Source organism: Apis dorsata, unplaced genomic scaffold (assembly GCF_000469605.1).
Source record: "Apis dorsata unplaced genomic scaffold, Apis dorsata 1.3 scaffold_72, whole genome shotgun sequence".
NCBI lineage: Eukaryota > Metazoa > Arthropoda > Insecta > Hymenoptera > Apidae > Apis > Apis dorsata.
In genome coordinates, this window is record NW_006263370.1 from 166,607 (window position 1) to 183,811 (window position 17,205).

Consider the following 17,205-nt stretch of genomic DNA (forward strand, 5'->3'; position numbering starts at 1 on the left):
TCGTTTAATCCAATAGTTTGAGAATCAGGTAAATAGATTTCTTGAGTATTTAATAATCAAATTGTTATATTCTATTGAAATTATACGAATTTCTTTAAAAACGATTTTTTAAATAAATAATTTAAAAATATTTACATACGTGTTTCCTTCAATATTAAATTTTTTTAATCTTTAAATCGGTCAATTTCGAAGTCACACACAAGAACCTAAAAAAAAAAAAAAAAGAAACAAATCCTACAAATTATTCTGCGAATAAAAAATACCAAATTAGACGTAATTCTTAAATCTTCAGATCCCTTACAGTTGGATCTATCGATCTAAGTTTACTTACAACATTCAGCCTCTTCGATCATCCAACCCCGATAATTCGTTAAAAATGATTCGTCTAGCTGTTATCCATACGTTTCACCGCCTATAAAAAAAAATATGCCTCATAATGCAGGCGAGATATTCGTGTATTTCGTGTCTCTGAATTATGGAAATGAACCATGCACAAGATTGGCACTATGCACTTCCATAATCACGGTCAAGTTTCCTTTACCAAACGGATAAACGATCCCTCAAGGATCACACAGGTTAGGGATACCGAGGATAATATCGTGTTTATAGACGATTTTGAGAATTGTTTGCCGATAAATATTCGTTTGAAACTGAATATTCGTTCCATGCCTGTGGTGAGATTCTTTTAAATTGAAATACGTATTTTTTGAAAACAGTAAAACCTTAATGCCTCCTATCCTTAAAAACATATAATATTATAAAATTATAATTATTAAATTATATATTAAAAATAATATTATATAATATTATAAATATGTAATATTTAAAACGATTGTTGACGGTTTATTAAGCAATAATAATTGTACGAATGAAACAATTTTTAAATATCTTTCTTTATTCTTTTTTTTTAATAAAATTTAGATAAAGAAGCTTATAAATCGATGAGAAAAAATGAGACGTAGGAAGAGAAAATCGTTTGTATTCATTTTTAGTGATCATAAATGAATTTCAATATATGTTGTTACTATATCAATCTGATAAATATGAAATTCTTTGAACAATTCATTTCAACTATTTAGAATTATCTCGATTATCCGATTGTTATTCTTTTGAAATCAACATAGTTTTGATATTAACATTCATTCAAATTCAGAACGCATTTTTTCCACGGAAAAAAAAAAAGAAGAAGAAGAAGAAGAAGAATCGATGAATTTCATATTAACATTCGTTCGCCAATAATCCCATCTATAATTCATCGAACTATGCAATTACCTTGGTTTCGTCTTGCGACTTACTGCAGGGAGAATCATTGCGAAATTGAGCGGCGGCGGCGGAACAAAATGACCGCCTATATCACCGAATTGTCCGACATGGTGCCGACGTGTTCAGCCCTGGCCAGGAAACCGGACAAATTGACCATACTCAGGATGGCGGTCGCCCATATGAGAAACCTCAGAGGTGAGTACCTTCCTCGTATTTAGTAGTTTTTTCTTCTCTTCCATTCGAAGGAAAAGAAAAATCTTTGTTAATTTCTTTTTTTTTTTTTTTTTCTATCAATTGTTCTTCAACAAATTTAAATTTCCCTCCTTAAAGTGTTACAATTATATAATTATCACGGAGTTATCGTCTAAATCAATTGTTTCTATTAGTTTCTACTAGAATTTTATTCGATTAATTAACGATTATTATTGAAGATTTCCCTCCTTAAAGTGTTACAATTAGCATCACGAAGTTATCTACTAGATTCTACTAGAATTTTATTCGATTAATTAACGATTATTATTGAAGATTGAATAATAAAAAAAGAGTAATTAGGATAATATATTATAGAGGAATATAAATTTTTCGAGAGATAATTTAGTGGATTATCGATATTTTATAAGTTAATTATTATGAACAATTTCAATGGACACCCCCGATATTCTCCAGCTCCGTATCGATAGCCACGAGGGAATCGAATAAACTGTATTCGAGCGTAATTCAATCGGTCAAAGCGAGTCAAAGCGTAAAGATCGCGTTGCCAAAGTTATTTTGCTGCTCGTGACGGATAACTCAAACAACGACGATGCTTAATCGTCACGTCCCGCATTGAACTAACTTTGTGCCTTATCGGACGGCCGGCGACTCGTTGAAAATGTATATTTCCATGTCAAAAACAATTCTGCACATGTAATTCTTTCGAAAACAATGGGTTGCGCTTTAACCTTTCGATATTAAACAAAAAATCTCGGGAATTATGTTTCCTTCCATTAATTATTCATAAAATGTTGTCGATGATTAATTTGAAAGAAAAAAGAAAAGGAAAAATTTCTCCTTCAAAAAGATAAAAATTTGATCAAAGATTCGTAGTAATACATTGTTATATGCATTATAGTTACAGTTAATCAAAGTATCGAAAGATATACAATGTAACTAGTTATACAAATATTGAAATTGAATTTCAAATCAATTTTTATTCCTCTATGAAAGCTGCTCGAAGAATTTTTTTTATTATTTATAAAAAAATCTATCTACAATTGTATCCATAAATAATGTTGCAATAATTTAATCTTATATAAAAATGACACGATTTCACGTCAGCAACTGCATCATATTAAACTAATCCAACTACTAACGTAACCTTGTAATTTAGACTCTGAATCATTATTTAGAAATCCGGTCGTTAGCTTAGAACATTAAACTCATTTTCCCTCGAAAATGCAGATAAAAATTGCGTATCGCAACGACTCTTATAACTCACCTCTCCCCCCTTTAAATACCTCTCCAATAAACAGATTCCAGGCTATCGAACCCTTCACTCGAAAATTACAAAAATCAACTCGCTATCTCATCTGATAAACCTTAAAAACACCTAACCTAACCTAACCTAACCTAACTCACAACAACAATCTTTCTACGTACACTCTGTGAAAAGATCGAACAACAGTAGTGTACAACACTTCTATCATCTCTCCTATCATCCTATCATCGACAACGTTCTTTCCACTGTAAAGGGGATGTCCTCCCGGGGAGGCATACACTCGCCACTCTCTCCTGCCTCTTGGAGGATCCATCCGGGCAGGATGGAGGAGCAGCAACACCGGAACGGTCGTAATTCACCGAAGGTTTCGTCGGGTCATATCGAATGCAGAAAGCGCGATATATGCTTCCGGTGCAAGAATGGGTGGAGTTGCCCCGTCGGCTGTCCCTTTAGCCCCGGCTCCCTTCCTCGTGCTGCGTGCACACACGCGGTCATACGACCTCTCCTTACCCCCCTTCGCCACCCTTCGCTCTCCTCCTCTTCTCTTCCTTCCTCCTTAGGTGTGCCTACCTTTACGCCTCTCTTTCATCGTTCCACCGCGATCTTGGATATGTGTATATACATATGTATATGTGTACATATATATATATATATATATATCGGTGTGCGTGCCGTGATTCCAGCTAAGTATTGGTGGTGCGTCGCATTGTTTATAGCCACTTCTCCTCTTTCCCGACAACAGGGCCGCTGAATACAAATTGCTCGAACCGGAGAGCTTCTCTCCTGTTCTTGCTCGTCTCGGCCTCTCCTCTCCTCTCCTCCTCCTCCTCCTCCTCCTCCTCCTTCGCCTCCGCCGCTGTCTTTACCTGGAGAGGAGAGAGGAGAGAGGCGATCGCCTCCGGGATACGTCGCGCGCGTACACCCACCCTTCGGCCGCGCGGTGCACCCGTGAGACGTGGGACAGACGCTTTTCCGTCGAGTTTTCCCTGCTCCTCTTATATTTTTCTTCTCTTCTCTTTTCGCTTTTCAAAGTAGTTGCTTCAATAGAAATTTTAGGATTTTTTGAGGGTTTTTTCTTTTAAGTTAATGCGCTGAAAATTGATAATTAGTAGTTGTAGACACTTTTTCTTATTCTTCTTATATTTCTTCTCTTTTCTTTTTTCAAAGTTGCTTCAGAAATTTTCGAATTTTTTAAGGTTTTTTTTTTTAAGTAAATGCGTAGCAAATTGATAATTAATAATTATAGACACTTTTCCTTGTTCTTCTTATATTTCTTCTCTTTTCTTTTTTCAAAGTAGTTGCTTCAATAAAAATTTTTGAATTTTTTAAAAGTTTTTTTTTAAGTACGCAGCAAATTGATAATTAGTAGTTGCAGGCACTTTTCTTTGTTCTTCTTATATTTCTTCTCTTTTCTTTTTTAAAATAGTTACTTCAATAAAAATTTTTGAATTTTTTAAGTAAATGTGCAGCAAATTGATAATTAGTAGTTGCAGGCACTTTTCTTTGTTCTTCTTATATTTCTTCTCTTTTCTTTTTTAAAATAGTTACTTCAATAAAAATTTTTGAATTTTTTAAGTAAATGTGCAGCAAATTGATAATTAGTAGTTGCAGACACTTTTCTTTGCTTTTCTTATATTTTTTCTCTTTTCTTTTTTCAAAGTTGCTTCAGAAATTTTCGAATTTTTTAAAGTTTTTTTTTTAAGTAAATGCGTAGCAAATTGATAATTAATAATTATAGACACTTTTCCTTGTTCTTCTTATATTTCTTCTCTTTTCTTTTTTAAAATAGTTACTTCAATAAAAATTTTTGAATTTTTTAAAGATTTTTTTTTAAGTACGCAGCTAATTGATAATTAGTAGTTGCAGACACTTTTCTTTGTTCTTCTTATATTTCTTCTCTTTTCTTTTTTCAAAGTAGTTGCTTCAATAGAAATTTTTGAATTTTTTAAAGGTTTTTTTTTAAGTACGCAGCAAATTGATAATTAATAGACACTTTTCCCTGCTCTTCTTATATTTCTTTTCTTCTCTTTTCTTTTCTTTTTCAAAGTAGTTACTTCAATAAAAATTTTCGAATATTTTAAGTAAATGTGCAGCAAATTGATAATTATAAGTAGTAGTACTAGTTCTAATTGTAGTCTTGTTAAAACTAAGAGTTTATGAGATTTTGATCGATATAAGTTTGATGTGTTTGCGAATATATAAGATGGTACAAACAGTGGTTAAAATTGCGTTTCTTTTTTTGTAAGAATTGACTCGTACATCGAGGTAAATTTCTATTTCAAGATCATGTCTTTTTACAGAGATAAAGGTGATTTTTGCTTTTGTAATATTACGTCATGTCATGAAAAATGTTTAATTTATAACGACATAAAACTATAATATAACTATTACGACCTAAAGCTATTTTCATAACTGATTACCAATATTATCGATGCAATATTACGTCTGTATAAGAGACTTAACCGATTGTTGTCGATGAAATACACCTTTTTTATAAACTACGATTGATTTACGTTCACATAAAATTACGTTTCTTGATAAAATGTACCCGCTTACGCCTCTCTCGTAATCTATAATCGATTCACGTTAATGTAAAATATTATAACCCCTTCGTAAAGTAAAATTATATCTTTTCACAAGATAACAGAAAATTTAAAGATGTAAATTACTGTCTACGAAGATATTAGTCTCGAAGGGAAGAAATTTTATAAGAAGCAGAAGAGAGTAATGACGGGGTTTATTGATTCTTCTTAGAGTTTTATTTTTAATGAATGATTGGTTAATGAAAAATTGTTTCCTTGAATCGATAGATCGTATCAGTTTCCGGTGTCTCTACTGTACAAGAATTAAATTCCAATGGAACTTTATGATAACTAGAATTACAATTTACGCTCTGGTAATTTTTTTTTTTTTTAATTTTCCTTTTAAATTAATTCATTCGTTTAATTAATTACAATCAATTTGGATATGTCAGTCTGTAAATTTATAAATGACCAATCATAATTTCTCTACTCTTATTTCATTATTCCTTTAAATATCATATCATAAACATTTCATAATGTGTTTAATTGTAAGAAATACGAAATCACGAAATATGTATTAATTACCATTTATTGCATTATACTTTATTGTTCTACAATTAAAATTTATACCAATAAAAATTTCACATAATACATCAAACATTAATAACTTCAGATCAGAATTTCTTAAATTAAACTTATTCGTTCAAATATGAATCAATATAAACATTTTCTTCCATCAAATTGTCCTATCTTTTAATTAAATTCTACTCAATTAAACACCAAATTTTATTACAAAACAAAAACAAGAAAATAATAGAAAAGCGAGGAAATCGTTCCCAACCCGCCATTAAATTTTTCCTAAATTTTTCATCGTGTTTCTTCAAAATATAAATAAAAAAAAATAAATCAACAAGTCACTGCTGCAAGCTCCCCTCAAATTCCCACCACCGTTCTCTCTTCCTCGACGTAACGAAAAAAACACCAAGGAAAAAGCCCTTTCTCATCCTCCCCAATCCAAAAGTAAAATCAACCCTATAGACGAAAAACAAGAAACGGAAGAAAAGATTTATCGCAATAAAACTGGACGCCACTCGGGGATCGTGTATCGTTAGATGGGTCAAGGGGAGCATCTTCTTTCGATGGAAGGAAATCGAGTAGAATCACGCCGGCATTAATGTCCATCGAAAGACCGTTCCACTACGTGGAAGGTAATGGTAACGAAGGTCACCCGGGGTCTTCCATAGATCTTGTTTGGAAGTCGTTAAAGTACCTCTTCCCGGAATTTCTCCGTATATCGGGGTAAAGATCGCATCGCCCCCTCTCTCTCTCTCTCTCTTTTCTCTCCTTCTCCCTTCTCTCTCTCTCTCTCTCTCTCTTTCTCTCACCTTTTGCCTTTTGCTCGCAGGATCCTGTCCGCTTTGCAATTCCGATCTTGCACCTCGATAGTTACCTACGCTGCTGAACTGCCCCGTCCTCATTTTTGGTACCGTACCTCCTTCCTTCTCCCTTCCTACTCCCCTCTTTCCTCCTTTGAGTTCGTTTGTTTGTTTGTTGGTTGGTTGATTTGTCGAAAGATTTTCTTTGTGTGTGTGTGTGGGTGGATGGGTGGGTGTTTTTGTTTTTGTTCCGGATCTGAAAGTTTTGCGGATCGAAGATGATCTCTCGTCCGATTTGCGAATTGATGAAGAATTTATTGTTCTGTCAAGTTTTGGGAATTCGGAGAATATTCGGGAAAATATAAATATTCGTGTATACCGAATATTTTCAACGGATTTTCGATGATTATTCGAATTAATGTGATAATCGATGATTTTTATTTGCAACAGTGAGTATTTTGTTTTGAACAAATGTTGAAATGATGATGGTTTGAGTTTGAAACTACGGTGATTGGTTATTTTTTAATTATCTATTTGATCTGATTTTTAATTGAGCGTGTTAAAAATCGATTTTTAAAATTCTTGTAACCAATCGTTTAATAAAATCTTAGGATTCTACTCTTCTGAATAGATATTATTATTCTCAACATGAGATTTCATTAAACTGGGCACACTTGAAAAAAGAAGATGTCCAGTCTACACGTGAAGAAGTAGTAACACGTATCCCTGAACAAGCATTCGTTTCGCTTGAAAAGTGTTCCTCGTTACATGTGCATTCGATGTCGGACAATCGGGTAGATCACTCGATCGATACGGACGTCAAACGTAGAAAAGTTCAATCTCTGTGAAACAGAAGAAATGGAAAGCATGAAATTAATAGTTATTTTTTTTTTTTTTTTTTTTTTTTTTTTTTTTTTTTTACTGAAAACCGTAAGAATTAATTTTAAATCGAAACAAATTAAATAACCAAATCTCCCAATTATCAAAATTAAATGAATATGAAGAAAAATATGAAATTCTCTTTTCAATTGGCATAAATTAAAACAAAACTGTTCTATTTTAGGAACCGGAAACACAAGCTCAGATGGCGCGTACAAACCCTCCTTCCTCACCGATCAAGAGTTGAAACATCTGATTCTCGAAGCAGCGGATGGCTTTTTGTTCGTAGTCAGCTGCAATAGCGGAACGATCATCTACGTATCCGATTCTGTGGCGCCAGTTTTGAACTACACACAAAATGATTGGTACGGCACCAGCCTCTATTCACAGGTTCATCCGGACGACACAGAGAAAGTGAAGGAACAATTGAGCGGTGCCGAGCCGGAAAATGGAGGCAGAGTGCTGGACCTGAAAACGGGGACAGTAAAAAAGGAAGGACAATGTAAGTATATTTTTTTTGTTCTTTAAAAATTTGCCTTCTTTTTTCAAAAAATTGTTCTAGAAGAATTCCATCGTATTATTAAGATCGAACCAGCCTCGTTCTAAATTGCATCAAATTTCTTAATATCGCATTCATCAAATTCTAATAACTAAATTACTATAATAATAATAATACTTAAATTATCAGCTAATTACTATTGAATTATATCGATGCTCTATAATCATGGAGAATACCAATACCAATAAATCACAACTATTTCAATTAATTATCAAATTTCCAAAATTACGTTAAACTAACATAACCTAACTTCACAGCATCGATGAGACTATGCATGGGATCGAGGAGAGGCTTCATTTGTCGCATGAAGGTGGGCAACATGCAGACGACAGGCGACATGGCGGCCGCTCATGGCCTCCATCACGTAAAACAGAGGAATTCGCTCGGTCCACCGGCCCGCGATGGCCAAAATTACGCGGTGGTTCATTGTACAGGGTACATCAAAAGCTGGCCCCCAAACGGTAAGTTCGATACGGGTCGCGGCATCGATCTACCTTGTTCCGAATGATGAGGATGATGATGTACATAACGTCGTCAACGTATAACGGGTCCCGGTCTGTTGATGGCCGCGCGCGAGACGTAGCGCCAACTTTCTATTTTAAAGCCGAGGGAGACGTCGGCGTGCACCAAGAATATGAACGAACCAGGCGGCTTCGTAGAATACACGAGGATAACGACGTTTGTACTATAAATTAAGGGGGCCGGCACTCGGTGGCGAGCACGGATAGTATGATCGGTTTATAAAGAATGAATGGAAACGTCTTGACCTAACAGCCGACAAGAATGGCTGGAATACCGATAAACTATGTCGAGACAGGGAATTCGTATACCTTATCCGCGGACCCCGATGCATAATAACGATGCGAACGATTTTCGCACGTTTCCGCCTTCGACTCTAACTCTTTCGAATTTTATTCTCTCGTCGAGTTTTTGCGGTAATATTCTATTTGTAAAAGGAATTTGTTCAAGGAAGATTTTTCACTTGCAAGAAATAATTTAAAATAATCGTTAAAATTGATTGTAAATTTTATACACGTGTTTAACGGAAATGTTTATCAGAAATTTTTATTTTGATTGTACAAAATTAATCGTATAGAATCACGAGAAGAGTTATTTTTGAAGTTAAATAGATTTATTACATTATTATTTCATCGCCATCGAGCGCTTCGAAATACTATTTTAAGGAAAATTTTTTCAGAGAATTTATATTTAAAGAATTAAGATAATTTCAAGATGGATAGAAATTGAATAAAATTATCTGATGTAAAATTTGAAAAAATATTAATGCTAATTAATATTGAAGTAGAATAATTATCAATGTTCCGATTCCATCCATCTTAAATATATAGCAGCATGTAAATCATAATCATTTATCGATTATGAGGAACCATGGACTGATTTATCGTTTTACGCTGTAGGTGATTTTGTTCCCCCATGTGTACCAGGTATGGGACTAGCTGATAGAGAGGCTGCCGGTGTTCCAGTTGGACCTGATGGTGTAGTTACAGACGAGAATGTTAGCAGTCACTGCTGTCTGGTTGCCATTGGGCGACTACAGGTCACTAGCACGCCAAATAGTAGCGATTTAGCGGGTTCAAATAGCAATAACGGTAAGTATGAAGTGTCCTCATTATCAAACAAGAATATTTTAAATCAAGATTAATTAATTCTCATTCTCTGATGTTTCAGAATTTATTTCACGTCATTCAGCAGAAGGTAAATTTACCTTTGTAGACCAAAGAGTCGGAGGAATTTTAGGATACACACCTTCCGAGCTCTTAGGTCATCCGTGCTACGAATTCTTTCATCCTGAGGATTTAACGCATATGCGAGAAAGTTTCGAACAAGGTAAAAATTTCTCAAAAGAATGAAAATTAATTGTACGCATGTTCCTTATTGTTAATAGGTATCTATTGTTACAGTACTAAAGCTGAAAGGACAAGTGGTGTCTGTAATGTATAGATTTCGAGCCAAAAATCGTGACTGGGTATGGTTAAGGACGTCTGCATTTGCATTTTTAAATCCGTACAATGATGACGTTGAATATATCGTCTGCACAAATACACATGCCAAGTATGAATCCGTTATACCGGATATTAAATAGTTTATTTCTTTTATTTTGTATTATGCAGATGTATTCTTCAATTTTAACACGACCACTTCATCCTTATTTTTCTTACTTATTTTCTTTATTAAATTTTATAAAAATTAAAATTTTTCTATATCATGTATGATTTGAAGAATTGTGATCGTGTTAAATAAAAAACGAAAATAATAAATTAAATCATTTGTATCATTTTGATTTCAAGGTCATTCCATCCTGGTAGTGATGGTCAAACAGAAAATGAAGCTGTACCTGCTTATGGACAACCTGGTTTGGATTATTCCCTTCAAAGACATCCTGCTAGGGATCCTCTTTATTCTGGGCATCATATGATGCAACATCCAGCAACTGTTGCTACAGCTGGTAAATTATTTAATACAAACTAATAATATACAAAATATTATACAATGTAATAATAATGTGCTAAATTTTATATTTTTTGTCATTATTGTTATTATTATTAAGTTTACAATTATATTACATTAATATAATCATAAATTCATTAGGTCCCCAGCAGCCTAGGCCGTCCAGTACACAAAATGTTTATCAGGGATATGAAACAACACAATCGCCTATAGCTTACGGCTCACCTGGTCAGCAAAGTGCATCTTCATCAGTTTTAAGTAGAATTCAAAAACCAGCTAATACATCGCCAACTCCAGTACAACAAGCATGGGCTATTGGAAGACAGGTAAATATATAATAATAATCTAAATTATGTTTAAAAAAATATTATGGAAAATGACTTTATAATATTATTTATTATATTAGCAACCTGTAACAGAAGGATATCAGTACAATCAATTAAGTCCTTCGAGGTCACCAAATGGACCAACTTATACTCAATTAAGTAGCGGTGCTAGAACACCGGCTACGCAATATCATGCAGTCACAACAGTACCTAATAACCCTGGTAATTTTAATTTAAATAAAAAATTATTTATCTAAATATTCATTTTATTTAATCTTAACAATAAGAATAAAAAAATAAATAATATTTTAGGCATGTGGGGATGGCAAAGCCAGCAACATCAAACACCTCAACAAGACGGTGGACAATCAAATCCTCAAGTGACTGGACAAGCGCAACAACCTCATCCTTCTCAAGCTGGACCTGGCACGCAACCTCAAGAATTATCAGATATGTTACAGATGCTACAAGATCAAGGTGGAGCATCTGGTTTCGAGGAATTAAATATGTTTAATACTAATTTCGAGTAGCGACAACAAAATAATATGGAAGATAAACATCTACCTTAAAAGAGCTTTAAGGTTCGAATTTCATTGATAAAAGGATTGTTTCGTAAATCACTCTTACTTCAGCATTTAATGGTGATATGAAAATTCGCCAATCAGCACCTCATACATAAACTTTAATTGAATTGACTAATTTACCATTCATCTGACTTTTATAATTAATTTATGAGTGCTTCCGTTTTGCGAGAAGTTTCTATTTTATTGGTTTACAGTACGATTTTAATAACCGTATCAAAGTTTGCGCAATTAAATTATTCAAAATTCGTGAATATCATTTTGCGAAAGTGCCATTAAATGTTCTATTTAAAAAGTAGAATATATAAAGTGGAAACTTATAATACGCACAGATGGATCATTTGATGAAATTTAGAAAACTTTTAACGAAATACGAGGTTTTTAGCATTTGATATGACAAATAACAGAATAAAATCATTTTCAACAGGAAATTAATTAATTTATATTTTTAAGTTTTTCTCTTTTTTTTTTCTTGTAATTAAAATATAGATTAGTATTGAACGAATGATTGTAAAATTCTTTTTTTTATCATTTTTTTCTATTGATTTAATCTTAAAATAGAAAAAACAATTTAAAAAAAGACAATGTAAATTAAGAAACGACTTTTTAACTCTTCTCACTGTTAAAGAAAAAAAATGCAATTATAATAACGTAAGTTATATTTAAATTGTATATGAAGTTTCAAGAACGATAAGATAATAGAGAGTTTCATATGAAGTTTCATTGAATTGTTGTTAAATGAATGTAAGTATATGTATAAAATTTTGGATAAAAAAGAAAAGGCAAAAAATGCGTGTAAGATTTATAATTGTTTAAGAAAAAGTGATTCTTCATTAAAATTTTAAATGAAAATGTATCGGATTATATGTATTTTGTATGATTATTATTACTTTACATTTTTATAGAATTTTAACGCCTCATCTGTGCTTATTAATAAGTAATAGAGAGTAATTTCTCTCCTTTTTACGTAGCGATTTTATTTCAAAGAGGAAACTAGCATACTTCGATAAACATTTAGAAAAATACATTCAAACGATAAGAAAAAAACAAAAATAAAACAAAGTATTTTTAAAAATTTCTTAATCAAACTTAAATATAAATCATGGTAATTTTAATACCAGCTTATGATTAGATTTTTAAGATTAGCTTAGTTATTTTATTTTAGATCTTTGTAATTATAAATAGTGCAATCGTCAAAATCGACGCTGAACGAAAAACATTGTTTGAATTCACCAACAACAATAATGTACAAAAAGTTATATGTAATCCACTTTGCTTCTCTGTGCAAAAAAGGCAAACACCATTTTTAGATATTTCTAAAGAAAATATAGATAATGTTACACATACAAAAGCATAATTGCATTTATAAGTAACCGCGTGTGATTTAGTGCATTGTAGATGTACATGTCTAGCAAATTCTTATTAAGTAGAACGAAAGAACAGTTGCAGCATATCATGATGAATTGGGAACATTTGTCACTAATATATATAAAAATTTACATTACACGTATAATTCTTTTTAATCATCCTTTGTCGAAAGTAGCTACGATTACTGACAATAATTAACATATTGAAGTCGACGAAGGCATCAATATGTATAACGTAATTAATTGATTAAACTTCAAAACATACTTGTGAAGCATTCTATAATCCTTTCTCCTTTTTAATATTAAGATTATTCTTTTCTCATTTTTATTAAAAATATGTTATAAAAAGTATCTTTGTTTTAAAGAAAAAATCTGTATAAAATGAACTTATTTACTTATTACATTTTATGTAATGAAAAAAAGAATAGGTTGCAAGAAATTAAATATCAATTATACAATATCTTTAATTTGTATTTAAATATTTGTACAAAAATTATAATTTTAATTTTTTTGCAGATAGAATATTCTTTTGTTTTTTCTTAGTATCTGTATTAATTTTTGCTTTAATGTGACTTTTCACTTCATCTTGTAGTTGAGTGAAAAAGGCTGTCGAAGTTTTCGGAGCTTTGAAACTTGATTCATCCATTCTTATAATATTTCGATTTTTACTTAATTTCTTTGCCAATTCTGTCGCCTTTTCTTTCTTATATTTCTTAGCAATACCCGGTTTGATTGCATTCAATTTCTCCTTTTTCTCTATAGCTTGTTGCCGCGCACGTTGTCTCATCTTTTTACGTCTTCGTTCACGTTTCATATCCGTTTTAGTTCTTTCTGCTTTACCAATCAAATCGCCTCGCGGTTTCGCTGAAAAAATAAAAAATATAATTAAATTTTATATAAATATGTATATTTAAATTTATTATTCGATTCTTTTTATTAAACATACCTTTAATTTCTTCTGGAGCTAATAAGGCAGCATCACTCATTCCAATTGGGGCTACTTCTTCCATATTAATTGCAGGCATATTATTAATAATTTTAATCTCTGGTTGAACCTAAAAAAAAAATGCAATATTAATTATTAATAAAAATATAAAAAATTGCCATATAAAAGAATTTTTCTTTTAATAATAGTTATACCTGTTTTGGTGTATAATGGAAATTAGACAAAGCATCTAACTTGGAAAACACGGAATGCATCATTTCGCGAATTTCCGTATGCAATTTTGGTTCTTCTTCTTCTTTTTCAGTATTATCTGGATTTAAAGCTTCCTTCTGTTTGAGATACTCATTTTCATAAACTTGAGATAAACTTTCTTTACTTTTTTCTTGATTCAAAATCAACTTTTTCTTGTATTCTAAAGGAGTTTCAACTGGTTTAAATTTTTTTTGAACGTCATCCCAAGCTTTGTCCTTTATCCTTTGCTTAATTATATCTTCTAATTTAAGTGTTGTTTGTTCAGTAATCACAGGTGGAGGTCTAGTTGTAATATCAAATTCCACGAATTCTTCTAATAAAGAATTCTGTGGTCTATTTGATGCACTAACTTCACCCTTCAATTGCCAAGGTTTCTCTGCAAGAGCTTCTTCTTCTAATTTTCCAATTTTATTTTTTAATCTCTCTTGTCGCATTTCTAAAGAAGATTTAATTTCTACATCAACTTTTTTATTGATATTTTTATTTTCTAAACTATCCGTTTCATCAGAATCATTTGTAAGATTAAATGTAACTTTCTTTTTGGAAGATTTTTTTTCTTCCATTTCATTATCAATATCTATTTCATCATTTGAATCACTATCTAGTGATTCCAGTAATTCATTATCATCTAGTAATTCATTTTCCTCTAATTCTTCATCATTTATTTCTTTATGTTGCATAGAATTATTAGGATTCTCATCTTCACTTTCTGGACTATCAAAAAAGTCGGCATATTTCAATAATTTTGCTTCTTCGGTTTTATCATCATTATCAGAAAGATCATTGAATAAATCTACAGATTCATCATCAGATTTTTCCTCATTTTTTTCATTTTGTTTCTCTTTCTTTTCCTCTTTTGTTAAATATTCGTCTAGTTCTTCTAATTTAAAGAACTTGTCATCTACTATTGATGATTTTTTTTTTCTTTTTCTTACATCCTTCTTTTGTTTTTTTAAATTACTTTTAAATTCCTCATCATCCTCAGATGTTTCTTCTTCTACTATTTTTTCTTCTTTTTCTGATAAATCTTCTTCACTATTATATACAGATTTAGATTTTATTATACTAATTGTCAATTTTTTATTTTCAGCTAAAGATTTAGAAACACCTCCAATTAAGTAATCAAGTTCACCTTCATTCTGCAATTCAATTTGCTGCCAGATTTGTTCTTCATCAAAACCTTCTGTAACAAGTTCTGGTAAAGCATTTGTGTTTCTTTGTGTTTCTAATTTTGTAAAATCATATAAACGCTTTAGAGAATTTTTAAAATCAACAGCAACTTCATTTTGTATGCTATAGATAAAATTATTATTGTTATTATTTTATAATAATATAGGTTAGAATACAAAAATATTGAAAATATATTTACCTTAAAAATTGTTCTGGTTTTTTAGTATTATGATCAATTGTATTTATAACACTATTAAGTATTTCTACATCTGCCATATTATATATTTACATTTATTTTTGAATTGAACAAAAAAATATTTAATTGATAGGTTATGTTCTCCTTTGCGAAGAAGTTAGCATTAATTGTGGTTATGTTATAATATATATATATTTATGGTGTATCAATTATTAATGAATACCATTGATATTTAATTATCTTTCATTGAATATATTATTAATAATTTCTTAATATTTAATTTAGTTAATTTCTTAATATAAAATGAAATATAAACTTAACATTCAAAATAAATATTACTACAAATTAAATCAATTTTGTATTTTGCGTGATAAAATATATATTTATTAATAATTTTAAATTAAAAATATTAGAAAATATATTTATGAAAATAAAAAATTCTTGTTAAGATTTATAAAAATAATAATAAATTTAAATTATTTATTCTCAAAAATATTATTTGAATTCCATTAAAATTTAATAATGAATATAGAATTATAAAATTATAGATTTATATAAAATATTATTTATAATTATTATACTTTTGAAATTTTTTATAACAATAATATAATAAAATACACAGAAATTTAAATTAAAATAATAAAAAATTTTAATTCAAATTTTCAAATCAGCCAATAAAAACTAAATCTAATTTTATTTTCTGTTCATAGATGGCATGATTTGGTCGACAATCTTTGTTAAGTGCTGCCGATCCAACCGGAATAGCGAGGTGGGGTGAGTCCCAGAAGGAACTTCAGAACAGCTTGTGGAAGGGCGGCGGGAACTAAGACGAAGAACCGCTTGGAATTCGAAGCCGCAAACGCATTGTTGCAGACCTCGGTACGGTTCACGTTACCGGCAGTACAAAATTGAAGCGTGCGTTTTTTTCGTATTGTGTGCATGTGTGTTTATTATATTTCATATCAAGTCTAAAGACAAAAACTAAATGCTTTTTTAGTGAATTCAGTGTGTTTAGAAAGTGTGTTTGACATAGTGTTCCTACGGATTCGTCAGGTGTTTTTGCGTTTTGGATAAGTTTCGTATATACGTCGAAAAGGTATGTATTTAAAAAATTATCATCTTTTTACGAAACAATTGATCGTACTGTGTGTCTTATTGAACGATCTATTCCGACATACGTTTGATTTATATTTGTAAGACATATCTTAGAAAGAATAATTTCATATAATGAATGAAAGAAAAAAAGAAAATTTTATAGTTACATGTTAACCAAATTAAGGTTTCGGATTTGTTTATCATCCTTGAACTGTTTAGTCGACACACAGACAGTTTACGCGCGCAAAGGTCGATGGGTCACGTGGGACATTTCATATAAATGATTCAATGATCCGTTTCGTCAAAAAAAATCATCGTATACAAAAATTCTTGTTTATTTAAAGTTTTATTTTCTTTTATCATATCTTTATGAAATGAACTTATTGAATTAATCTATTGCATTATAAAGATTATCCTTTATTTTTTAGAGATTAGCAAAGACGATATCGCAATAATTTTTAAATTTTTTTTTTTGAATATTCTTTTTACATTACTTTTTTGATATATTTATTAATTCTTGTTTATTAATTTAAATATTGTAGAGAATCACCATTATTTTATTTCGTTTTCTTCATATTATTTCATTAAATAACTGATTAAGAATACTAGAAATAAAATGTATAGACTGTTTAAGACAGAACAAAGGATTCGATATCTAAAAATCATGCAAAAATGTTTCATCATTCCATTCGTATTGAACTTCATCTCTCAAAAATTTTTCCTTGTA

General features: G+C 30.9%; 2 protein-coding genes across 8 annotated transcripts in view; one reads left to right on the top strand and one right to left on the bottom strand.

Moving 5' to 3' along the window:
* Window positions 1–12,308, top strand: part of LOC102674473 (aryl hydrocarbon receptor nuclear translocator homolog) — a 46,842-nt gene extending 34,534 nt beyond the window's left edge. For 2 of the 7 annotated variants that reach the window (XM_006610241.2, XM_006610244.2), the window contains exons 4-13: window positions 1,298–1,458; window positions 7,702–8,019; window positions 8,334–8,537; window positions 9,495–9,686; window positions 9,766–9,924; window positions 9,999–10,149; window positions 10,386–10,543; window positions 10,687–10,871; window positions 10,952–11,093; window positions 11,184–12,308. In XM_006610241.2, the coding sequence (XP_006610304.1) occupies window positions 1,298–1,458; window positions 7,702–8,019; window positions 8,334–8,537; window positions 9,495–9,686; window positions 9,766–9,924; window positions 9,999–10,149; window positions 10,386–10,543; window positions 10,687–10,871; window positions 10,952–11,093; window positions 11,184–11,401 (1,888 nt within the window). In that variant the 3' untranslated portion in view covers window positions 11,402–12,308. The remainder of the gene's footprint in view (window positions 1–1,297; window positions 1,459–7,701; window positions 8,020–8,333; window positions 8,538–9,494; window positions 9,687–9,765; window positions 9,925–9,998; window positions 10,150–10,385; window positions 10,544–10,686; window positions 10,872–10,951; window positions 11,094–11,183) is intronic. The other 5 variants (XM_006610242.2, XM_031515470.1, XM_031515472.1 and 2 more) reach the window with 3 other exon arrangements.
* A 960-nt stretch (window positions 12,309–13,268) lies between these two features.
* On the bottom strand, window positions 13,269–15,624 carry LOC102675214 (U3 small nucleolar ribonucleoprotein protein MPP10). The gene is made up of 4 exons (XM_006610247.2): window positions 15,387–15,624; window positions 13,960–15,310; window positions 13,766–13,874; window positions 13,269–13,683 (listed from the first exon to the last, which is right to left on the bottom strand). The coding sequence occupies exons 1-4, from the start codon at window positions 15,461–15,463 to the stop codon at window positions 13,313–13,315; spliced, it is 1,908 nt and encodes a 635-aa protein (XP_006610310.1). The 5' UTR covers window positions 15,464–15,624; the 3' UTR covers window positions 13,269–13,312.
* Window positions 15,625–17,205: the final 1,581 nt, after the last annotated feature.